This window comes from Hermetia illucens, chromosome 1 (genome assembly GCF_905115235.1).
Source record: "Hermetia illucens chromosome 1, iHerIll2.2.curated.20191125, whole genome shotgun sequence".
Taxonomy (NCBI): Eukaryota; Metazoa; Arthropoda; class Insecta; order Diptera; family Stratiomyidae; genus Hermetia; species Hermetia illucens.
Window position 1 is genome coordinate 120,802,926 of NC_051849.1, and position 25,759 is coordinate 120,828,684.

The following is a 25,759-nucleotide window of genomic DNA, read 5'->3' on the forward strand; positions in this document are numbered from 1 at the left end:
CGACAATGAACCACCTTACGTATCCAGAACAACGGTTCAAAAGTTGTAGTATGAGATTCTGCCTCATCCACCGTATTCACCGAACTTTTCGCCAACCGGCTACCACTTTTTTAAGCATTTGGATCATTTTTTGGTGGAAAAACAATTTAGGAATGAAGAGGCTGTCAAAATTGCCTTCGACAAATTTATCAACACCCAACAGTTGGACTTCTTCGAAACTGGCATACATGCTCTTGAATCTCGCTGGGAGAAGTGTTTTGAATCGACTAGCACCTAATTTGATTAAATAAATAAATTTTTGTAAGCTTTAGAGTCGTTTCAAATGTTAGTACCAAAGCGGCCATTTCATTTGCAACAACCTCATATATGCTAATGAAGTTTGTACGTAGTGTTTAATAAAATAGGTATGTATTCAATTTACGTACATATATATGTATGTACGCTTTTAGGCGCGGAGTAAAGCGGAAATATTCAGATGCATTCATATATTGATGTACATATATGTATATGCATTAGAATGGATATACATATATGTATATGGATCAGTATGCTGTAATAGGCAATATTTATTTGTTTAGAATGAGCACAATATTTATGTCTCTAATATGTACTTCGAATTTGGCAATATATGAAGGAATATTTTCTGCTCTTAGCTTTGTATGAATTGAACAATGTCCATTGAAGGTTCCTCGCATAAGGCGAACACAAAATCGTTATACCTTTATATATTTGTTTTATTTCAAATCATGAGAACGTGCATTATCGTGGCAGTTGAGAGACAAACCCACAACACTGACTATCAACATCATACCAACGTGCGTACTCGAACATACTAAATGGAGATACATTACGGTCTACATGCAAATGGACCACTTCTCGAAATACATAAAGCCTTTCATACCTGAAGGCCGAATTTCCGGCTTTCGACTTGTTTAAATAAATAAATTGCTATTTAGGAAACCCAATTGCTTCCTTTTGCATTGAAAATCTGTGTAGATTGTGTGTGATTTCCTGTTAGAAATTTTCGCACTGGGTGTATATAATATTCGATTACTATCGCGTATAATCGCGAGAAAATGGCCGACTAATTCAATAATAGTAAAAAATCAGGCGATAACGGCTTTACGGTTTCTTACCAGGGCAGAGGCAAATCGTCAGACGCTGCCTCACCTCTGCCCTGGGAGCAGCGTGACCGAAGTGGCTCGCTGTTAAGAAACCGTAAAGCCGTCATCGCCTAATTTTTTAGAAAATTTGGGTGCTAAGCCATAAACGAGGGGTCCGTGGACCAAAAAAGGGGAGTAAGTTGCTCCCCATTTGGTCCGGTCCAGCATTAAGTTGATGCTGACTTAGGAGCCCACAATTCCCAAAAAAAAAAAAATCAATAATAGTAGTTTTTATTATGGGGATAATTTATAAGAATTTTTAAATCAACATAACATACATATTTGACTGTTCATTTTAAATTAACATAAAGTAAAAAAAAAATTATTTTTGCAGATTGCTATCTTAATGGACAACAAGTGCTTGAAGGCCGAGAGGTGACATTAACTGAAGACCCCTGCCTCAAATGCCACTGCTCTAATAAGAAGCTAACTTGTGCAAAAAAAGCTTGTCCAGTATTGCAATGTCCAGTTTCGACGCAAATTCGAATACCAGGCGAATGTTGTCCCCGATGTTCCAAAAAACGAGAAATTATGCAGGTTCCAGGTAAGATGCAAGGAAAAGTTGTAGGTTCGTCATAAATTCGGAAGGAGACATCCAATATTTTGAGAAGAGAAGAGAGAGAGAGAGATTTCATTCTCTGGAGTGTTTTAAACGTGACAATAAGGTCTTTTTAGCAAACGTATACAATATACATACACTGCATAGAATATCCAATATGTAATGGCGGCTACTTCTGAGTTCACTCTACTGAATCTTCGAGCACCTATCTTCAGGAGCCGATTTATCTTCCTTCGCAGTTGACTGTGTCTATAGGCAGGCCGAAAATATCGAATGGTTTAAACTACTTGTAAACCTGCTGGTTCTTCCGCACACACTGTAACGTTCCAATCGGGAAAAAATAACATTTTCTCTCATTACTTAACACCTTAATGTTTTAAACAACACTTCAGTGTAATTACTTTACAAAACTTCGGTGTATTTACTTTCCCTATTTCTAAAGCGGCGTGACGGCACAGGTCACGGTTTTCTCACCATTCGTTCAGAACTTCAACGCCGCGTCGCTCGCTTTATGCTTTCTACGGTCGCTTTGTGGATTCTACAGTCCGGAAGTCGCTGGTGAATTTCATGGACTGGTTAGTTAACATACAAATTGATAATGCAATATGACCCACCGTCACTTTTTCGCATATCTTGATCAATTTCCGCATATCTTGATGAACTATTATGCATTGAACTTATGGCATCAATCGCAGCGTCGGTATTATGCTCAATTAAAATCAAACAGTAGCGAAATTGATCTGCAAAAGTAGTGATTTCATACTTTATTCAAAATTTACGTTCTAACCAGAAACTTCGGATATAAGGGTTTTGTGTTCATCTTGTGTAAGGAACTTCCTATCCACGTTTTGCACTCGTACACAGTAATTAAAATAAACTTCAAAATATTCCTTGATATTACTCCAACTCTGCCGTTTATATGAGTTCACTTTATATGATGATGACGTATACATTCTGAGTGCATCAAATTCACATGCAATACAAAATTTCACCTTGTATAACTTTGCTAACAATAGTTGGATTGTCTTCAAACTTTGTACTTCTTGAGTGATCTTAAAGGGCGTTTCCGGGCAAATTTCTATTAATTTTAACTTAACTTTAACTCAACTTTATTAGAGCAGCCTAGATTTTGTGCAGATACATCACTGTGGATTTTTTAAGAATTTTCGGTTGGATAGGTTCTAAGAACGATACCTGTTTCTCTTGTTGGAACATTCATAGCAGACATAGCACCGCATATCAGAAATTGGATCATTTTCAAAAAGTACTAATCAAGCCCTTTCATTTGATGATCGTATTCTGTAAAAAACGAAACTGCTCCCCTTTTTGGATATATGGGGAACCCCCTTAAACCCAACACAAAATGATACAACTCGTTGCACCTGCAGTAAACGTCGTGTGAAGGCGGACAGACAGACAAAGGGGCAGGTGGACGGACATTGACCCGATTTTGACAAGGTTTTGTTTCACACAAAACCTTAAAATGTGCTGGTACTCTATACTCTTTTTAAGGATTTGTGCGAAACAAAACCTTATTAGAATCGAGTCGGTGTCTGTCTTTTTTTTTTTTTTTTTTTTTGAGGAGGTGGAAATCTTCAAAAGACACTGGTCTGGACACACCAGCGTGTGGGATTTTTACCCACTAAAACCACCCCCGACTCCCCCCCCCTACCCCGTGGAACCACCTTTAGGTATTACATCACGGGGCGGAGTTAGCTTACTTTAGCTAGGTCTCCTTCCGTCTTCCCGCGGGGTCCGTAACCGCGCCTTCCTCACTTCTTCTGCTTTTCGCAGTTTCTCCTGGATCACTGCGATCATGAAATTGATCGCATCCCAGTCTTCCTGGCAAGCTACCATTCTCCGGACAAAATTTTCCGGTGATAGCACTTCACCTAGAGTTTCCTCTAGGTTCCTCCTTTCTTCCACGAACCTAGGACATTGGAAGAATACGTGCGCTGGGTCCTCCGGGACCCCGTCGCAGTTTGGACAATTAGGCGAGGTGTCCAATTTAAACCTGTACAGGTATTGACGGTATCCTCCATGGCCGGTGAGAAACTGGGTGAGATTATAATTGATCTCCCCATGCTTTCTCTCCAGCCACTCCCTGATGGAAGGGATCAACCTGTAAGTCCAACGACCTTTTTCTGACTGGTTCCATCGCTGTTGCCACCTGCTTATGGATCTCTCTCTTTCGGCTTTTTTCACCTGCGATAAGGGAGAGATGGACCTGGTGTTATAAATGTTCATCATTTCGGTTGCCAGGATGTCAATTGGCATCATTCCCGAGATGATGAACGCTGCATCGTCTGAGACGGTCCTGAAGGCAGAACACACCCTTAAGGCTGTTCTTCTGTAAACCCTACTCAGTTTATATGCATTTCCTAAAACCTGCAGCGCGTTTCCCCAAACTGGGACTGCATACAGCATGATAGAGCTCACCACCTTGGCTATGAGCAGCCTGCAAGTATGCCGCGGTCCTCCTACGTTCGGCATCATCCTTGCGAGAGCCATACTCGTGGTGGATGCTTTTTTACAAGTATGCTCTATGTGCTGCTTAAAATTGAGTTTTCCGTCTATCATCACCCCCAAGTATTTGATGGCCGGCTTGGAAGTGATGATACGATCCCCGATTCTGACGCAGGCGTAATTTCTTTTGCGGCGCTTAGTGATGAGGACCGCTTCCGTCTTTTCCTCCGCGAGTGCCAGTCCAGCACTTTCCAGCCAAGCCTTAACAGCACTGATTGCTTCGCTTGAGTACAACTCAGCATCCTCGAGATGCTTTGCGACCACAACCAGTGCTATGTCATCGGCGTAACCCACCACCGTGGCCTCCTCCGGAACCGGAAGGTTAAGCACATCATTGTACATGATGTTCCACAGTAGTGGGCCCAGTACAGAGCCCTGTGGGACACCCGCGGAGACAATGTACTCCTTGGGTCCATCATCGGTATTATACCACAATGTTCGCTCGTGCAAATAGCTATCTATGATAGTGGCAAGGTAGGTGGGAACACCAATCGTCGCCAGAGACTTTCATATAAGGTTCCAATTGGCCGAGTTAAAAGCATTCCTCACATCCAGGGTGACCACCACACAATATTTGCTGGTAGAACCCCTTCCGTGAATTGCATTTTCGGCCAAGCCAGTAACCATTCTGATGGCATCAATGGTTGATCTGGCTTTGCGGAACCCATACTGCCTATCTGAAAGGCCGCCTTGGCTCTCGACGACTGGGAGTAGTCTATTATAAATAACCCGCTCTAACATTTTCCCCATAGTGTCTAGAAGACATATGGGTCTATAGGAGGACGGTTCCCCTGGCGGTTTGCCAGCCTTAGGCAGCAACACCAGCTTCTGCCGCTTCCACGTCGCTGGAAAGATACCCTCGGACATGCACGCTTCGAACAGCTCCGCGAACATATCCGGTCTACATTTGACGGCAAGTTTGAGCGCCTTATTCGGTATGCCGTCCAGACCCGGGGCTTTGCTGTCGCCTATTCGACTGCAGATCTCCAGCAGCTCGTCCCTGGTGACTGGTAGAAACGGCGTCACATTTAGGGGGCGCTGGAAAGTGTTAGTACCCCGCTCTTGCTGAGGAAATAACCCCTGGATTATTTTCAACAAGAGCATAGGGCACGTGATCTGCGGTGATGATCGGCCTCTGAATCGCCCTGTCACGATTTTATAGGCGCTACCCCACGGATTTATGTCCGCTTCTAAACAGAGCTCCTTGAAACATTCCCTCTTACTCCGCTGGATGGCGAGCTTGAGGTTCTTGCGGGCTTCCCTATAGGCATACTCCTTTTGCCTTTGATCGATCCTACCTATTGCCCTCTGAGCCGTTCGTCTGGCTCTGTGGCAAATCGATCGAAGACTGGCAAGTTCACTATTCCACCAATAATTGGGTCTTCTAGTGTAGAATGAGCATCTCCTAGGCATCGACGCGTCACATGCCTTGGAGACGCTTTGTGTAACATGGAGAGCTCTATCCGTGGACGTGCCGGCTTTGCTAGGCAGGTCTAGCCACACTTCCATGAATGTTGGCTCATCCACCGCTTTTGCAGACCATCCTGGTGTTCCTCTGGATTTCGGCTTCCGGGGTGCGGGTCTCCTGCCTTGTGGCTCGGTCCTTAGTTCAAAGGTGATCGCCTGGTGGTCGCTGTACGTGAAGTCCTCGCTAACTTGCCAGGACATGCCACGTGCCAGCGCAGGGCTGACAAAAGTCAGATCTACAATTGAACCAGTTCCCCCTTTTCGATAAGTGTTTACATTGCCTTCGTTGGCCAAAACTACATCTAACTGGGCAAATGCTTCTAATAAGCACCGCCCCCTTGCGTTAGTCTCTTTGCTGCCCCACTCGATAGCCCACGCATTAAAGTCACCGGCTATCACCTTTGGACCTCGTCCCCTTGCGTCATGAACAAGATCATCTAACAATTCTTCAAACTCAGGAAGTGTGAGGCTCGGTGGAGCGTAGCAGCTATATACGAATATACCGCTTATTTTCGCCCACACAAAGCCACTAGCCGCCTGACGCATACTATATTGTATGGCTTGACGACCGCACGCCCATATCGCCGCTCCACCACTCGCATCTGTGACCCATACACCACCGTCAAGATTTCTGTACGGTTCACTAATGATAGCAACCTCCATCGCGGATTCGTAAGTGGTCTGCGCAAGCAAATCTTGTGCGACCCTGCAATGATTAAGGTTTATTTGTATTAACCTCATTTTTTCACTGCAGTTAACGCCTTCCTAAATTCTGGGCATTTCCCACTTCCGGCAATATGCCGGTTATCCCTTCCCTCCTCCGGTAGTGCATGCCTTCGCAAAGTGTCCAAATATTAGGCATTTGAAGCACCTTTTTAAAGAGATCTGTTCCCTTAGTCGGCAAACAACCCATCCAATCCGAACCTTCCCCACGGCCAACAACTTCTGTGCTGACTCTACTGGCAGTCGCAGTGTGGCCGTTTGAGTACCGCCATAAGCTTTTCTTAGGCTCACGATAGATGCTTCCCCAAATTCCTCCAACTTGAATTGTTCCTTCAAGGCAGTGCAGATCTCTTCCCTGGATGTTACCTCATCGAGATCCTTGCACTGGATATAGATCTCATGTTTTTGGGAACGAACCGCGACATTTTCCCCAAGTGAGTTTAAAACTTGGTTACGAAAGCCGTCAGTTTTCCCCACGCTGGATTTTTTCAGTTCAAACATGAGATCCCCTTTCTGGGTCCTCCGGATTTTGCTGACATTTCCGCCTAGGTCTTTTAGGTCGGGGTCAGATTTCACCTTCTTTAGTATCTCCGCATACGTTAGATGTCCTTTGCTGGAGATTACAATTGCCTCCGGGCGAATTCGCATCTTTGGTTTCTTGTCTCTTTTCTTGTTCACGACCTTAGTCCAACCACCGCTCTTATTTTCTCTCGGTTTCGCTTCGCTAGCCGACGTTCCTACTTTGGGCACTTTGGGCCCTTCTGAACTTTTAGTTCCGTTTGTTGGACTAGTCGAGACTCCTTTCTTCCTTTTTGGTGCCTGTTGATTCACCAAAGCTTCGCCCTCTTTGTCTCGCACTCGCTTACTTGATCGAAGATCGGTGACCTTCTGCTTTGGTGTCACTTGGGTCGCCTGTGACACTGTTGAGGCTGGAATGTCCGGCTTTTCTTTAGGCTTTGTTACTTCTTCCTGGGACCTACTGTAAAGCACCCTGATGGCTCTCACCATGTTCTTGATGGCTTGGTGCACGTTGTGCTTGTCCTTGATGAATTCGGACAGCTCAACTATTTTAGTCCCAAGCTGCATAAAAGGTAGTTCTTCTGGGTCAGGGCTCTGTTCTCGGTGAGTCCTGGCCAGACTACTCCTTTTACTGGCTCCTTCACATTTTTCAATTGCTGAGCTCCCATGAGCTTTCTCTTTTGCCGGCTTTGATATTGGAGGAGATCGTAAAATTGATGAGCTTCTCCTGAATGGATCTATTTGCTGCTGCTGGAGTACCTCTTGATCAGATCCGATGGGTGTCGAAATCGCCTTTTTTGGCCAGCTATCTCCTTTTAGTCCATCATTCTTTGCCTTTGCAATTGGTGTTCTTGGCAAAGTCGTGCTTCGTTTGAACACCTCCTTCTCCAAATCTAAAACACTTGTAGTATTAGATGCAACGGTGGCCAAGTTGTCCACCACCGAGGCACTGCGGTCGAGGGATATCGACGGCCGGGAGCCCGCTTGCTCACTCCCAAAAGCCGCCGGTACTGGGGTTCCGAGCCCCTGCACCGTAACTTTACTCCTTCTCAATTCGTCCATGTTGGTTTTATTTTCTGGGTGTCCTTCCCATAGCCATTTTGGTCCACGCACCAGAGATGAGCAAACACTAGCCCATGCACAGTCAGAAAAGAAAAGTGCATGAACACATATTTACACATCAATAGGTATGCCCCTATCCGCCACCTGGGGTCGCGCCTGATGGGAGATCTGGCCACTCCTCACAGGAGTCGGTGTCTGTCTGTCCGTCTGTCTGTCTGTCACACTCGATTTATTCGGAAACGGCATGACCGATTGTCACGAAAATTGGTAAGATTATGCGATCTGCTGTTCCCTTTATATACAGGAAGTGGCGTCATTTTGTGTTGAGTTTAGGGGAGGATACATATGTAGATGTGAATGAAGGCTGCAACATTTTCTTCATAAAATATGGCCATGTGGGGTATCAAATGAAAGGTCTCAATTAGTACTTTTCAAAACTCCCATATTTGACATTGGGTGAAACATAGGAGAGTGAGGGCTCAAAATGTGACCCACAAAAAGTGCAACAGGTTTCGTTCTCAGAACCTACCCCACCGAAAAATCTGCAAAAAATCACAGTGGTGTATCTCTACGAAATCTAGGCCTCAAAATCATCTGGTTCCGATATCTGCATTTTAGAAATTTACCCGGCAACCCCCCTTATGTTCATCCTAGAAGTACAACATTTGGCATGGGTGTAATGCAGAGCATAATGTACAATTTGAAAAAAATCCAACTATTATTAATAAAGTTATAGGCAGTGAAACTTTGCCATTTTTGTGAATTTCGTGCATTCTACAACCTGTATGACGCCATCATCACATATCAATTCATCAATGCCACAACGAAATGAGTTCTTATATATGGGGTGACAAAGAATTATAGGTTTTTAATCATATGGATTCGAATATCAAGTACTCCAACCAGACATGTGTGCATGTAGGTATATAGTCTTCGCGTGCCAATGAAGTTTGCGGGTACTGTCTGATCCATCATCATCATCATCAACGGCGCAACAACCGGTGTCTGGTCTAGGCCTTCCTTAATAAGGAACTCCAGACATCCCGGTTTTGCGCCGAGGTCCACTAATCCGATATCCCTAAAAGCTGTCTGGTGTCCTGACCTACACCATCGCTCCATCTCATGCACGGTCTGCCTCGTCTTCTTTTTCTACGAAAGATATTCCCCTTATATACTTTCTGGGTTGGATCATCCTCATCCATACGGGTTAAGTGACCTGCCCACCGTAACCTATTGAGCCGGATTTTATCCACAACCTGATGATCATGGTATCGCTCATAGATTTCGTCATTGTGTAGACTACGGAATCGTCCATCCTCATGTAGGGAGCCAAAAATTCTTCGCAATTCTCCTTGCTAAGAACCCAAGTCTCCGAGGAATACATGCGGACTGACCAGATTATTGTTTTGTACAGTAAGAGCTTTAACCCTATGGTGACGCGTTTCGAGCGAAACAGTTTTTGTAAGCTGAAATAGGCTCTGTTCGCAGCCCACAACCGTGCGCGGATTTCATCATTGTAGCTGTTATCGGTTGTGATTTTCGACCCTAAATAGGAGAAATTATCAGCGGTCTCAAAGTTGTATGCTCCTATCTTTATTGTTTCCGTTTGACCAGTGCGGTTTGATGTTGTTGGTTGGTTGGTTTTCGGTGCTGACGTTGCCACCATATATTTTGTCTTGCCTTCATTGATGTGCAGCCCAAGATCTCGCGCCGCCTGCTCGATCTGCATGACGGCAGTTTGTACGTCTCGGGTGGTTCTTTCCATGATGTGGATATCGTCATCATAGGCTAGTAGTTGGGTGGATTTAAAGACGATCGTACCTCGTGCATTTACCTCAGCATCACGGATCACTTTCTCGAGGGCCAGTTTAAAGAGGACGCATAATAGGGCATCCCGTTTTCGTAGACTGTTGTTGATGTCGAATGGTCTTGAGAGTGATCCTGCTGCTTTTATCTGGCCTCACACATTGGTTAGGGTCAGCCTAGTCAGTCCTATCAATTTCGTTGCAATTGATGTCCATATTCCAACAGTTTTTCCATCGCTTGCCGCAGAGAGAAAATCTGATCTGTTGCTGATTTGCCTGGAGTGAAGCCTCTTTGGTATGAACCAATGATATTCTGGGTGTCTGGGGCTATCCAGCCTAGCAAGATAGAGGAGAATATCTTATAGATGGTGTGGCGCGGCAGGATCTGCAGCATTCGAAATTTATTTCGAATGTTGCGGATGCGGACGGGTAGATGGTGCGAAACTCTCCACTCGCTCATTTTCGGAACGCACCCGGGGAGTGGAGAATTAGCGGCGGAAAAAGGCCGTTGGTTGGGACAGTAAGGACCGCATGGAAATAAGTCGGTCTCTTCTGTTTCCAACCGCGGCGGTGTAAGCACTAAATAAAAAAGTGATCTTTTTGCGATCGTTTATAGTACTTGCCTACTTAGTGATAGATTTTAATCAATCAGTTTAGATAATAAATATTATGAAAACATAAGAAAATCACGGTCACTAGAAATTGTATTCGAAACAATATAATAAAACTTAAAAAAGGCAAGAACAAAACAAAGAACAAAAATTGAGAAACATAATTATATTTTTATAAAGAAGTGACTGAACAGTGGTGACCCCGATAGAAACTACAGAAGAGGGAAAGGATCGCAGTGTTTTCCCAAAATCTCGGTCTACAGTCCGGTGCGCGTAGCACATTCATCGAATTTGCACTTTTCTCGCCCGAAAACGAGTCGAGGGCTGCGTCGCTAAAACGTCTGGGATTGTATGAAAACATTTCGCTCAGCCATCGCATAGCGAACTAATCCCCCAGTGCACCCAGGCAGAGCCACGTAGCAGGGACAGGAGTAGTCGCGGCAACGATCAGCAATAACCCAAGGATCTCAAGTTCAAACCTCCGCCCCGGTGAAAGGAATCACCCGCGACTGCTGATCGCATTCACGCCAGCCCGAGCCGGGACTCAACAGATCGGAGGAGCTGTCCGGCCGACATCCGCCCAACTTAGGCAGCGGCAGGGATCGTCTTTTTGTACCCGTCGCAACGGGCCGGCCGAAAAGCAGCAGCAGCAGCTGAGCCAACGCATTCCGGAACTCTTGCTTCCTTGCAGCCGACGAAGCGCCTACGGATACGCTGCGCCGAGCCCCGGCCAGTGGCCCACCCCGCCCGATGAACAGTTGCTTGCCGATTTGAAAATTCTTGTGAAAGAGCAAAGCCAAACAGCAGCTACGTGTTTTAGGAACTCAAGTCAAATTTATATTCCAACAATGTTCATTTTCAATTCATCCATCTCTGCCAAAATAATGTGAGAAAAGCAACCCAACGCTACGATCCGACGACGTTATCATTAGTTATCACAGTCTCGGAGAATACATTTTACAAACATTTCGCATAATTTAGTTTTTATTTTCTAGCTTCGATCAAGTGTTTGCTGAAATATTATTATAATTATAATTAGTTTTGAAATATTATTTAAAAAGTGATAATAAAAATTAAAGCCGCTGAAAGAGACGGCGTTGAGGTGTTTCGCATCGCGGGTTCTCCGTTTCCTTGGTGTTTTTGGTCTGCGCTGGAGAGCGTCCGCTTCGGTCGTCATTTTTCTCGGTTCGTGCGTGCATTTGTGGGTGCGGCCTGCCGTGTCGGAGTAAAATTCACCGCGTTTCATTATAAACTCACCGCGTCTGCATCACAAACTCGTACTTTTCGGTAAGCAAAATGTCGTTTGACAGCAAAGACGCGGCAGGCCCATCGGACCCACAAGTGACCGCCCTCGCCGTACGCGTTCCTCCGTTTTGGCGGCGGAACCCCGAGCTGTGGTTCGTGCATTTGGAAGCGCAGTTCCAAATGTCCGGCATCTCATCGGACGCGACCCGCTTCAACTACGCGGTGGTCGGCCTGGACGAAGAGTCCATACTTGTGGTGTCCGACGTAGTGGAGTCGGCATCGTACTCGCAGCTCAAGAGCGAGTTGATCAGGCGCCTGTCGGCAAGCGAGTCGGCAAAATTAGACCACTTGCTGGCCGGTTTAACATTGGGTGTTCGAACTCCCAGCCAATTGCTTCGTGAAATGAGGCAATTGGGTGGGAGCAAGATCGGCAACGATCTGATCAAGTCGCTCTGGCTGCGTCGGCTCCCGGAGGGCACCCAGGCGATCCTAGCCTGCGTCTCCGGTTCCTTGGAGGAACTAGCAGCGACGGCCGACCAGGTACAGGAGGTGTACGTTCGCCCAACCATAGCGGCCGTTCAACCACAGTCGGATGAGGTGAGCGACTTACGGCGCGAGATAGCGGCTTTAACTGCCAGCGTGGCCGAGATGCGGGCGACGTTGGACGCTCAGCGTTCGGACGCCAGATCCGTCAGTCTGCCACACGAAAAGGGCGTTCGGGTAGCAGGTCGTCAAGACAGCCTGCGGACCAAGGTATTTGCTGGTATCATCGTAACTTCGGAGATAAAGCGACAAGATGTACGCTACCTTGCAAATTCGCGCCTACCGCAAAAAACTAGGTCCGCGGGGGGTCTTGGCGACGGCCACCCAGAGCGCAGCGCCACGTCGCCTAACTATTTTCGACCCCCTCAGCAGGCGCAACTACCTCGTCGACACGGGTGCGGAGGTTTCGGTTCTTCCCGTACCCCAGCATCATCGACTATATCCACAACCCCTCAAACTGGCGGCAGCAAATTCCTCCCGCATCAATACATACGGGTACAGGCAAGTGGACGTGAGTCTTGGCTTGCGTAGGACGTTTCCGTGACGTTTCATCCTAGCGGATGTCAGCTTCCCCATATTAGGCGCAGACTTCTTGTGTCACTATGGGTTGCTGGTGGACTTGCAAAATAAGTCCCTTATAGACCCCACAACCAACCTAAATTCGTCGGGCCAAATGGTATCTCACGCTGACAATAACCTTTCCGTTCTTTTGGAAGACGTCTCCGACTCTCGTGTTCGGACACTCCTCCAAAAGTTCAGCCAGATTACTACCGAGTGTAGTCTCTCGAAACCAGTGAAGCACAATGTGCAGCACCACATAAATGCTACTGGTTCCCCGATTTTCTCAAAGGTGCGTCCTCTACCACCCCAGAAACTGGCTATCGCGCGGAAAGAATTTGAACAACTTGTTCTACAGGGTATCTGCAGGCCCTCAAACAGCTGTTGGTCTTCCCCTTTACATATGGTCCCTAAGCCAAATGGCGAATGGCGTCCCTGTGGGGATTACAGAAGGCTAAACGCACAGACTGTTCCTGACCGATATCCGATTCCACTCATCCACGACTTTGCGCATCACGTCGCGAATTGCCGCATCTTTTCGACCTTGGACTTAGCCAAGGCCTACCACCAAATCCCAGTAGCTCCTGAAGACATTCCAAAGACGGCAATATGCACACCCTTTGGACTCTTCGAGTTCACCCGAATGACTTTCGGATTGTGCAATGCGGCGCAAACCTTTCAAAGGTTCATCCACTCAGTCCTGCGAAACCTTGATTTCTGTTTCGTCTATTTGGATGATGTTTTGGTCGCTTCTTCCACTGAGTCTGAGCACTTAGCCCATCTCGAGTGCATTTTTCAACGTCTCCTTGAGGCCGGTTTAGTCCTAAACGTTGAGAAATGCAAATTACTTCAACAACAGGTGAGATTCCTCGGCCACTCCATTTCCTCTGAAGGAATACAGCCCGACCCAGACAAGGTGCAAGCAATCACAAGCTTCCCGCGTCCAAAAACAGTGAGGGAGTTGAGGAGGTTCTTGGGCATGCTAAACTTTTACCGTCGTTTCCTGCCCAAGGCCGCCCATCACCAGTCCGTTTTGAACGCGTACTTGTCTGGCCCCAAAACAAAAGACACACGAGAGATTGTGTGGTCTGAAGAGGCTGTCCGCGCGTTCAACAAATCCCGACAGCAACTGGCCGATGCTACACTTTTGGCATTTCCTCAGCAAGATGCACCCCTAGCCGTTTTTGTTGATGCCTCTGACATCGCAGTAGGTGCTGCCCTTCACCAAAAGGTGGATCAAGTTTGGCAGCCGTTGAGCTTCTTCTCTAAACAGTTGAATCCCGCTCAACGGAACTACAGTACCTACGATCGCGAACTGCTCGCCGCGTACTTGTCCATCAAATACTTTCTTCGTTTCTTCGTTTCTCCCTAGAAGGCAGGCTGTTCACAGTGTTCACGGACCATAAGCCTCTCACTTATGCTTTGAAACAAAAGCCCGACAAAGCGTCCCCTCGTCAGCTTCGACACCTGAGCTTCACAAGCCAGTTCACGTCAGACATCCAGCACGTGTCCGGGAAGGACAACATTGGTGCTGACGCTTTGTCTCGTGTCTCCGAAGTTAACATCCCCGCCTCACTCGATTTCTCGGCTATTGCCAAGGCGCAGGTGGATGACGCAGCACTTCAGAGCCTCAAGTCCAACCCCAAATACAAATTTCGGGAGTTGCCCATCTTCGGCTCAAACCTCTCGCTCTGCTGCGAAGACTCGGAAAAGGGACCTCGGCCATACATTCCGGCCACATTTCGCAAGGAAGTGTTCCACGCAGTTCACGACTTGGCGCACCCCGGCATCAGGACAACAAACCGGCTAGTCACCGGAAAATACTTCTGGCCCTCCATGAACAAGGATATCAATTCCTGGGCCAGAGAGTGCATCGCATGCCAGAAGTGTAAAGTCTCCAGGCATGTAAGGAAAGAAGTGGGCTCATTCCCCCGCACTACCAAGCGTTTCCACACCATACACCTCGACATAATAGGGCCTTTGCGAGACTCGCACGGTTACAAGTATTGCCTCACAATCATCGACAGGTTCACGCGGTGGCCTGAGGCAATACCTCTGAAAGACATTACGGCGCAATCTTGTGCCGAAGCCCTCTGCCGAGAGTGGATACCTCGCTTTGGCGTCCCTGCAGTGGCCATCACTGACCAGGGAATGCAATTTGAGTCCACCCTTTTCTCCGAGTTAGGCAAACTCCTGGGTTTTAAACGCCAGCGGACTACAGCGTACCACCCGCAATCCAATGGGATGCTAGAACGTTGGCACCGGACGCTGAAAGCCGTCATTATGGCACGCGACGACCCGTCCTGGACTCAAGTCTTGCCTCTCGTCCTACTCGGCCTTCGTACAACCCGCCGAGAGGAATTTGCTGCCAGCCCCGCGGAGCTGGTATACGGGGAGAACCCAAGACTCCCAAGCGATCCGGTCTTCGACAAGAGATCGGGTCTCACGGAGTCGGGGTTGGTGCGTCTGCTGAGGGACAATCTCCGACGCATCAAAGCGCCACCACCCACTCGACACTCGTCCATACCTGCTTGTTCGCCCAAGGAACTGGACACATGCACGCACGTGCTGATCAGGACGGATGCCATCCGGAAGCCGCTGCAGTCTCCATATGAGGGCCCGTACCGCGTTCTCGAGAGGGGAGAACATTTCTTCCAGCTCGAGATCGGTGGTCACAAAAAGGCGGTCTCTTTGTCCAGGCTGAAACCCGTGTGCGCCCCGAAGCAGCGTCGTGTCCGCTTTGTGGATTAACGGGTTGGGACAGTAAGGACCGCATGGAAATAAGTCGGTCTCTTCTGTTTCCAACCGCGGCGGTGTAAGCACTAAATAAAAAAGTGATCTTTTTGCGATCGTTTATAGTACTTGCCTACTTAGTGATAGATTTTAATCAATCATTTTAGATAATAAATATTATGAAAACATAAGAAAATCACGCTCACTAGAAATTGTATTCGAAACAATATAATAAAACTTAAAAAAGGCAAGAACAAAACTAAGAACAAAAATTGAGAAACATAATTATATTTTTATAAAGAAGTGACTGAACTCAGCAACGTGATACCTCTACAATTGCTGCACTGCGTGATATCCCCCTTTTTAAGTTTGAGACAGATTATGCCTCGTTGCCAATCGTCAGGCATTGATTCGCTATCCCATACCTTGAGCACAAGTTGGTGAATCAATTCGTGTAACTGGTTGCCTCCATATTTAACCAATTCGGCTGTAATTCAATCGGCTCCTGGCGATTTACGATTTTTAAGCCGATGAATTGCACTGACTGTTTCTGCTATACTTGGTGGTTACAGTATTTGTCCGTTGTCTTCAGTTGGCGGGACCTCCAACTCGCCAATGTTCTGGTTGTTCAGTAGTACATCAAAGTACCCAACCCATCGCTAGAGGTGTATAAGGCTTCATCCTGCTGACTTGTTGGTAAAACTTGCGCGCCTGGTGCGGTTGCTTCCTGTACTTTTTTATTTCACAGACTTGTTGGTTCCTTCCTGGCTTCCCGTCTATGAAGTCGGTTCTCCGCTCGCCGGAGTTCGTGATAGATCTCTGCGCGTGCCCGCGTTCTTTGAGAATGCAACATTACTCGGTATGCAGCATTCTTGCTTTCCGTATCTAACTTACATTCAGCGTCAAACCAGCTGTTCCAAATTTTTTTTGTGGCTGTGGCCAAAAATCTTTGTGGTCGTATCAATGATAACGTTCTTCAGACGGTTGTGGAGATCATTTGTTGATGCTTAATCTCCCGGACCTCTGTTGACTGCGGTTATTGCGGGATTCACTTCCGTCTTACAGGTGTTGCGGAGGGTTGTGTTGTGAATGGCTTCGGTATTCACTCTCATCCGATTGTCAGAGGGGGTTGTAGGTGATTTCGTAATTCGAGCTTGGAGCACCATGCCAACGAGATAGTGGTCCGAGTCTATATTGGCCCAGCAAGCCTGAGAGGTGGCGGCGTTCAATCAGCGCGTGGTTAATTTGGTTGAAAGTGGTCCCGTCTGGAGAGGCCCATGTATGTTTGTGGACCGCTTTCCATGTAAACCAGGTACTTTCAACAACCATTTCGTGCGATTCTGCTAACTGGATAATCCGCAGTCCGTTATCATTAGTATCCCTTTGTAAGCTATGGGAGCCAATCTCCGTCCCTGTTTGACTGTTGAAATCTGCAAGTATGATTTTAATATCTTACTCGGCACAGGCTTCGAGGGTCCGCTCAATTGCCTCGTAGAAGGTATCCTTCTCCGACTCTGCAGTCTCCTCTCTAGGGGCGTGAACATTAATGAGGCCTATATTTCTAAAGTTGCCCTGCAAACGCAGAGTGCATAGCCTTTCGCTTATATTTTCAAAGCCGATAAAAGCAGGTTTCATTTTTTGGTTGACTAAGAAACCAACTCCGAGAATATGGTTTACTGGATGGCCGCTATAATATATGGTGTAGCGGCTCTTCTCCAGGAAACCGGTCCCTGTCTATTACATCTCTTGTAACGCTGTTACATTAGCCTTATGTTGGGACAGGGTATCGGGTAGCTGCTCAGGAGCATTCGGTCTGTACAGGGAGCGTACGTTCCATGAGAAAATGCGCAAAACGTTAATCCATTGTCATTGCCGGGTTCGTCATTGTAAAATCCATCCTGTCCGAGGTTCGTTTCGTGGCTTCGTAACATCGGTTTTCCGTGTGGGGTTGTCAGCCCTACCCAACCCCCAGCTTTTCATAAAAAAAGAACTCCCAGCGATCACATGGAGGTGGAGATAGGGTTTGGTAGTAGAGCAGTTGGTGTTGGTTCAGCAGGCGTTTCCCAGGTTTTATGCTCAATCGTGGGTACCAATCCACGTTTCGCCGTGAAACCTATACTACCTTTTGATCGCGTGTCTAATTCAGATAGATATATTTGTACATTAACCCGAAAATAGGCAGTTTGTTTCTTTAGGGTGAGGATAATATCTATGGCTGTAATATGTACGTATGTTTTGTAGTTTGGAAAAATATGAAGGAATATATTGGATTTGTAGCTATATACGGATAGGAAAATGTGCGTTGAAGTTTCTTACATAAGGTAAGGTAAAACCTTTATACCCAAAGCGCAAGTTTCCAGTATTCTGACTTGTTTTATTTAGCAAAGAAAATAATAATCATCATCATCAACGGTGCAGCAACTGCTGTCGAGTTTGGTCCTGCCTTAGTAAGTAACTGTAGACATTTCAGTTTTGCGCCGCTGCCCACCAGTTCAATATCCCTATTAATTAACTGGCGACCTGACTTACGCCGTTATTTTATTGGTAGGGTCTGCCACGACTTTTTTTCTACCATAGATTGCCTTTATGGACTTTCCAGGGTGGATTACACTACTCGCACATCGGAATTTTTCTTGCTAAGGAACAAAGTCCCCGAGGAATACAAAAGATCTGAGAGCTATAATATGGTGAGACGTTTGTAAAGGAACAGTATTTGTAAGCTGAGATAACTTCTGTTGGCTGACAATAACCGTGCGCAGTTTTCATCGTCATAATTGTTATCGGTTGTGACCAGTGACAAGTGTTTTTGGTGCTGAGGCTACCACCATGCATTTCGTCTTACCTTCATTAACGTGCAGTTCAAGATCTCGCGCTCCCTGCTGGATGATCTTCTAGAAACATACCCACAATTTCAAAGTTTTTTCAAATTTTATTTTCTTCAGTAGACGGTATTTCGAAGACACTTCTTCGAATTTGCCATGAAGTGTTGCGGAATGTTGTGGAAAGAACTTGTAAATATAATACGCGGCGCTAGTAAAGGGTGTACACATGCCAGTTGTGCATATTATGAACTCCTGTCATCTTCCAATTACCTGCCTTTCCAAGGGCTGTTTCTACGTCGTCCTCGGTCACGTGAGGCATGATCAATTTGGCATGAACGCGTAAGATGTGGGAGCCACGCTACTACTAAATTGCAACGACTGGGTTCGCTCCAAACACTTCTCCAGAAGTCTTCTGCCTGATTCAGATCGAAGTTTTTTTACACGACTTGAGTTGGTGAGATTTTTATAAAATTCCCGTTAGTTTTGGAAGAACAGGGTGCCTGGTCCAGATCGAGGTCACCTTCACGGACTGAGTTCGTGAGATTTTTATAGAATCCCCGTTGGTATTGTAAGAACGAGGTGTTGTCTGTCCTTCGCTGAAAGCTATTCTGATACCTACAGATGCGATTGGAGCGTACCGCAAATTTCCGCTTCAGCACCTCGAGGATTTCTTGGATTGACACATCATTGGAGAAATAGTAATTTCCAGTGATGTTCGCAACGCATCTGTACACTCTTCGTGGTGGATTTCCAAGAAGTGCTTGCGTGTCACGGCTAATCTTCTTTGTTGACTTTTCGATTCTTTTGTTGAGCTGAAATACCCAAAACAGTGAAGTACTTCTGTGCATACCTCTCTTATTCGCTCCAAGATGTTGATTATTGAGGCGCATAACGTATGTATATACCTGGCGCACCAGGTTAATGCGACCAGGCGCGGGTCAGCTACGAATATCTGAAGTTAATCTTGTCAATAAGTAGCCGCGGGAAAGCAGAACGTTTTCGTGTGTGTTCGTCTTCCCTTACATATTTTTCCCTTTCAGTAAAGAAGAGTAAACCCTCTTAACGAATCCGTAATCCGGTGCGAAGGAATCGACGCGCCTATCAGATGAACTGCAGTGACGCTACATTGTATTTCAGCGGCTTCCCTCCAAATACCTTTCCTACCTTTGGAAGCATGGGGCATTGCAACATTGGGGCTCTGTTGCAGGGTTGACTGCCTTCCCAACACTCGTGGGAACAAAATTGGGCATAATATTTCAACTTCTTTTCATGGGAACCCAGGGAAACGAAGGCAGTACCCAACGCGGTCAAGAGTCGCTCAACAAAATCAGAGCGACTCTCCGGCCTTGGATGTTTTGGCGGTTATGCCGTCAACCACCGAGGACGGGCGACCTGGGCTTCGTATGGTTTGGACCATTCCAGCTCAATAAATTTATCGTCCGCGCCTATTATCGTCTCACGGATTTGGAACGGAACCCATCAAGGTACAGACACCGAATACATGACCCGTTCATAACCCGAGCTGCCACGGTTATTCGTCTCCATAATCTTGGAGCGAATAACAGAGGTATGCCCAGCAGGACTTTATCATTCTGGATATTTTAACTCAACAAAAGAATCGAAAAGTTGAGAAAGGAGATTGGTCGTGTCATGCAAACACTTCTTGTTAATCCATCACCAAGAGTGTACAGATGCGCTGCGAACATCATTGGAAATTACCATCTCTCCAACCATGTGCCAATTAACGAAATCCTCGAGGTGCTGAAGCAGAAACTTGCTGGTATGCTCCAATCGCATCCGTAGGTATCAGAAGACCTTTCATCGAAGGACAGACTCAAGTCGCGAAAGTAACCTCGATCTGGATCAAGCAGAAGACTTCTGGAGAAGTGTTTGAAGCGAACCTAGCCGTTGCAATTTAGAAGCAGCGTGGCTCCCACACCTTATGCGTTCATGCAAGGCCCTCCCCGAAATGACCATGCCTGACATTACTGAACTGACATTACGACGCAGAAACAGCCCTTGACAAGACAGGCAATTGGAAAGCGCCAGGAGTTGACAAGGTTCACAATTTCTGGCTTAAGCGATTCAAGAGCACTCACAGGATATTGGCAAATCAATTTAATCAGATGATTCGGAATTAGTTCCAGAATTTTTCACCAAGGGGGTAACTTTCCTCATCCCGCACGAATAGGGTGCCTCTTGCCCTTCAAAATGTCGACGAGTTATTTGTCTTCCTACCATCTACAAGGTCTTCACTTCAGTTCTGAGCGCGACTGGGGGTGGTTTTTAGTGGGTGCGAATCCCACACGCGCCCGCTGTAGCTGGGGCTGACGTGTATTTCTAAGATTTTCCACCTCCTTGTACGCACAAAACAAAACAAAAAAAAAATATCTATATATATATAGTTAAAAAAGCCTACGGACCCTCTTCCCGCCCAACCAGACCGAGGGACGACCACCCTAAAGATGGGCTGAAGGCAACATCCAAAGGCCCGCACTACATGGATGATGCGTTTTAACGCAAAGTGTGTGCGACCATGCGAAAATGTATTGCCACATTCCGATTGTCACAACCACTTTAGCCAACTACGCGGTGGTTCTACACTACAGAGACATGGATCTTGAATCGAAGACAGAGCGGATCAAGACTGAAACCGATTAGGTCAGATTGTTACTGGACAGGGGGTCTGTTATGATTAACACTGTGGTCGGTGGCAATAGTGTGATCCCACAGTAGTTTGACCCGATCATTTTCCAAGATTCTCTGCGGAGTATACTTATAGTAAGGATGGTAGGTTGCCACTAAGTTATACTTCAACGCAAGGTTTTGATGGAGAATCTTGCAGACGGAGTTATGACGATTGGTGTACTCGGTGCTGCTCAACATCCTGCAAGCATGTTATGTACTGGATGGTCGCCTCTTCGAATTTGCATAACCTACAACTGGAGTTGGTGATTGAGGAGTCGTGAAGAATGTACCGTTTATAATTTTTTGTTGGGAGCGAAGCATCCTGAATTGAAGCTAGGAATGCTTCGGTCTCATAGAAAAGAACACCATTAGTCAACCATTTGTTGGAGGCTTTGATGTCAATGCCTGATAACAACATATTTTTTATATGACCTCCGTGAATGGGTTTCTCTCTCCACATGTCGATCTGTTGGACTGAAGTAACATTCGACATGGGATCCCATTCTCTGCTTTTCAAGTTCAAAGGAGATAATTTATTATATGCCATGACGGTAGCCTGATGTATTTGGCTAGATGATTGGCTGACCCTGACTAATGTGCGAGGCCAGATAAAAGCAACAGGATCACTCTCAAGACCATTCGACATCAACAATGGTCTACGAGAAGGGGATGCCCTATCATGCGTCGTCTTTAAGCAGGCCCTCGAGAAAGTGATCCGTGATGCTGAGGTCAATGCAAGAGGTACGATCCGCTTTAAGTCCACCCAACTATTGGCCTACGCTCATGATATCGACAGCATGGGAAGAACCACCCGAGGCGTACAAATTGCCTTCATGCAGATCGAGCAGGCGGCGCGAGATTTTGGGTTGCACATCAATGAAGGCAAGACAAAATATATGGTGGCAACGTCAGCACCGAAGACGAACCAACCAACAACATCAAACCGCATTCATCGAACAGGAAGAGTAAAGATAGGAGAATACACCTTTGAGACCGTTGACAATTTCTCCTATCTAGGGTCGAAAATCACAACCGATAACAGCTACAATGATGAAATCCGCGCACGGTTGTGGGCTGCGAACAGAGCCTATTTCGGCTTACAAAAACTGTTCCGCTCGAAACGCGTCACCATAGGGTCAAAGCTCTTACTGTACATTATTATTGTAATCTGGTCAGTCCGCATGTATTCCTCGGAAACTTGGGTTCTTAGCAAGAAAAATTGCGAACTCTTGGCGCGCTCGAGAGAAGAATCCTCAGAAGAATTTTTGGCCCCCTACAAGATGATGGACGATTTCGTAGCCTACACAATGACGAAATCTATGGACGATATCATGACTGCCCGGTTGTGGATAAAATGCGGCTCAATACGTTACGGTGGGCGGGTCACTTAATTCGTATGGATGAGGATGATCCCACCCGGAAAGTCTATAAGGCCAATATCTATGGTAGAAAAAGAAGGCGAGGCAGACCCTGCCCAAGATGGAGCGATGGCGTAGGCCAGGACGCCAGACAGCTTCTAGGGATATCGAATTGTGGACCTCGGCGCTAAACCATCATGTCTGGAGTTCCTTATTAAGGAAGGCCTAGACCGGATACCGGTTGTTGCGCCGTTGATGATGATGATTGTTTCTCAAAGAAAAACTATAGAAGAGAATGCAGTACCCCCCTTCCTCCCTGATGACGTGGGATAGTGATCCTCAATTTTTCGGCAGCTCTATTGTGCATGTTGTTGTTTGCAAGAACTACCCTTACCCGTCTATTAACAGATTCCAAATTAATATTACTCCACTGTATCACACCGAAAGTATATAGAAGGGCGGGAGTCGCGAAGGTGTTGATTGCCATGATTTTATTTTTCCCGAACAGCTCAGTTTTAAGGACAAGATGCAGACGCCGTTCAAATTCCCCCAGCAACTTACATTTGATTATTGCCACAGCAGGTGTTGTTGCTTGCAATATGCGGAGGTATTTGTAGACGTCGTCCGAATCCATACCCTCAATTCGGATGTTATTTTGGCTGTATCCTTCGTTGTCGGTGTGTTTTCCCCGAACAATTGTTTTTATGCGACATTTTTCCAAACCCAGCTGCATGCCGATATCCCTGCTGAACTGGATGATGATGTCCAGCAAGGAGCGAAGTTGGTTCTCGTCTTTGGCATACAATTTGATGTCGTCAATGTACATTAAATGGCTTAATGTACATTTCGACAATATGCCATGCTTGACTTGGAACCCGTATTTGCTTTCATGCAAAAGATGGGATAGTGGATTCAAAGCCAAACAAAACCACAGTGGGCTTAGAGAGTCCCCTTGGAAAATGCCACGGCTGATATCTCTCCTGGTGTTTGTGTGGTTACCGAAAGCTTCGTGCTCCAATTCTTCATCACTGTTCAGAGCAGAAGAACGGGTTGATTTTGTACAAGCGTAGCACTTGTAGTAACCACGAATGTGATATGGAGTCAGAGGCTGATTTATAATCGATGTAGGCTGTCGAGATATTTCGGTTTTGGTGGACAGCTTGCTTTACAGCGACCGTATCGACTACAATCTGTTCTTTGCAGCCTCGGGAGCCTTTTGCGCATCCTTTTTGCTCCTCAGCTATCAATTTATGAGCATCAAGATGTTTTGAGACGTTCGCGCACAAAATTGAAGAAGACCTTGTAGATGGTAGGAAGACAATTAATTGGTCGACATTTTGAAGGGCAAGAGGCATCCTGTCCCTTGGGGATGAGAAAAGTTATCCCTTTGGTGAAAAATTGTGGAACTAATTTCGACAATCATCTGATTAAAATGATTTGCCAGTACCCGTTGAATGCTCTTGAACCGCTTCTGCCAGCAGTTGTGAATCTTATCAACTCCTGGCGATTTCCAATTACCTGTCTTTTCAAGAGCTGCTTCTACGTCAGTTTCCGTGACGTCAGGCATGGCCATTTCGGGGAGGGCTTTGCATGAACGCATAAGGTGTGGTAGCCACGCTGCTTTGAAATTGCAACCCTCCAAACACTTCTCCAGAAGTCTTCTGCCTGATCCGATTGGAGCATATCGCAAGTTTCTGCTTCAGAACCTCGAGGATTTCTTCGATTGTCATATCATTGGAGAGATGGTAGTTTCCAATGATGGTTGCAACGCATCTGTGCACTCTTGCTGATGAATTTCCAAGAAGTGCTTGCGTGACACGGCCAATCTCCTTTCTCAACTTTTCGACTCTTTTATTGGGCCGAAATACCCGGAACGGTAAAGTCCTCCTACGCATACCTCTGTTATTCGCTCCAAGATGATGATTATGGAGGCGACTAACCGCTTTAGATCAGGCTGTGAACCTCTGTAGCAGTAATCTCGCTAGCCAAACGATCAGCCAATGATGTTAGTAGTTGCCGAAGTAAACTTCAGTTTTGGGATCTTTGGCCTAGCGTCTGGGAGAATCTCAGCATACTCTGTGAATGCGACCTGGAATGCGGTCAAAGCCTCATTATAAATTGGGTCGACATCCCCAGTTACTAAGCTTCTCCTGGCTACTGGGTTCATGGAATGCCTTACAGGTGGAGCACTTGCGTTACTCCTTTGATTAGTCTAGTATAGTTAAAAAAGTTCACGGACCCTCTTCCCGCCCAACCGGACCGAGGGGCGACCAACCTAAGGATGGGCTGAATGCAACATCCAAAGGCCCGCATCACAGCGATGATGCGTTTTACCGCACAGTGTGTGCGACCATGCGAAAATGTATTACTACATCCCGATTGTCGCAAACACTTCAGCCAATGACGCGGAATTTCTACACTACAGAGACATGGATCTTATATCGAAGACAGTGCGGACAAGACTGAAACCCATTAGGTCCGATTGTTACCGGACAGGACTCTTCGGAATATAGCACAGGTTCCAAGGATAACCGCTTTTTGCATCTCCATATATAGTCCAGCCCTAAGATCGAGCGTTTTCAGCGCTCTATGTAAGTTCTCCGGGACTAATCCCGTCGCTGAAATTACCACTGGGACTACTTCGATCTTTTGTAGTCTCAAAGTCCACGGGGCCGTAGTTCCGGATTTTTTCGTGCCGTTTTTCAACAGTGTTCCGGTCCAACGGTACGGCTACATCGATTATAAAGCACGCTCGTTCTTCTTTGAGAAGCAGAACTAGATCGGGTCTGTTATGATTAACACTGTGTACGGTGGCAATAGTGTGATCCCACAGTAGTTTCACCCGATCATTTTCCAAGATTCTCTGCGGAGTATACTCAGAGTAAGGATGGTAGGTTGCCACTAAGTTATACTTCAACGCAAGGTTTTAATGGAGAATCTTGCAGACGGAGTTATGACAATTGGTGTACTCGGTACTGCTCAATATCCTGCACGCATATGTTATGTGCTGGATGGTCGCCTCTTCGCATTTGCATAACCTACAACTGGAGTTGGTGATTGAGGAGTCGTGAAGAATGTACCGTTTATAATTTTTTGTTGGGAGCGAAGCATCCTGAATTGAAGTTAGGAATGCTTCGGTCTCATAGAAAAGAACACCATTAGTCAACCTTTTGTTGGAGGCTTCGATGTCAATGCCTGACAACAACATATGGGGGTGAATGGGTTCCTCTCTCCACATGTCGATCTTCTGTTGGACTGAAGTAACATTCGACATGGGATCCCATTCCATGCTTCTCAAGTTCAAAAGAGATAATTTATTATATGCCATGACGGTAGCCTGATGTATTTCGTTAGATGATTGTTTCTCCAAGAAAAAC

The 25,759-nt window shown here is 46.3% G+C and overlaps 1 protein-coding gene across 4 annotated transcripts in view; it reads left to right on the forward strand.

The window, feature by feature from the left end:
* The window catches only part of LOC119646374 (BMP-binding endothelial regulator protein), a 442,299-nt gene that overhangs the window by 260,120 nt on the left and 156,420 nt on the right, over positions 1–25,759 (forward strand). For 3 of the 4 annotated variants that reach the window (XM_038046812.1, XM_038046813.1, XM_038046810.1), the window contains exon 6: positions 1,498–1,707. The exons of the other annotated variant lie outside the window; for it this stretch is intronic. In XM_038046812.1, the coding sequence (XP_037902740.1) occupies positions 1,498–1,707 (210 nt within the window). The remainder of the gene's footprint in view (positions 1–1,497; positions 1,708–25,759) is intronic. 4 annotated transcript variants of the gene reach the window in all.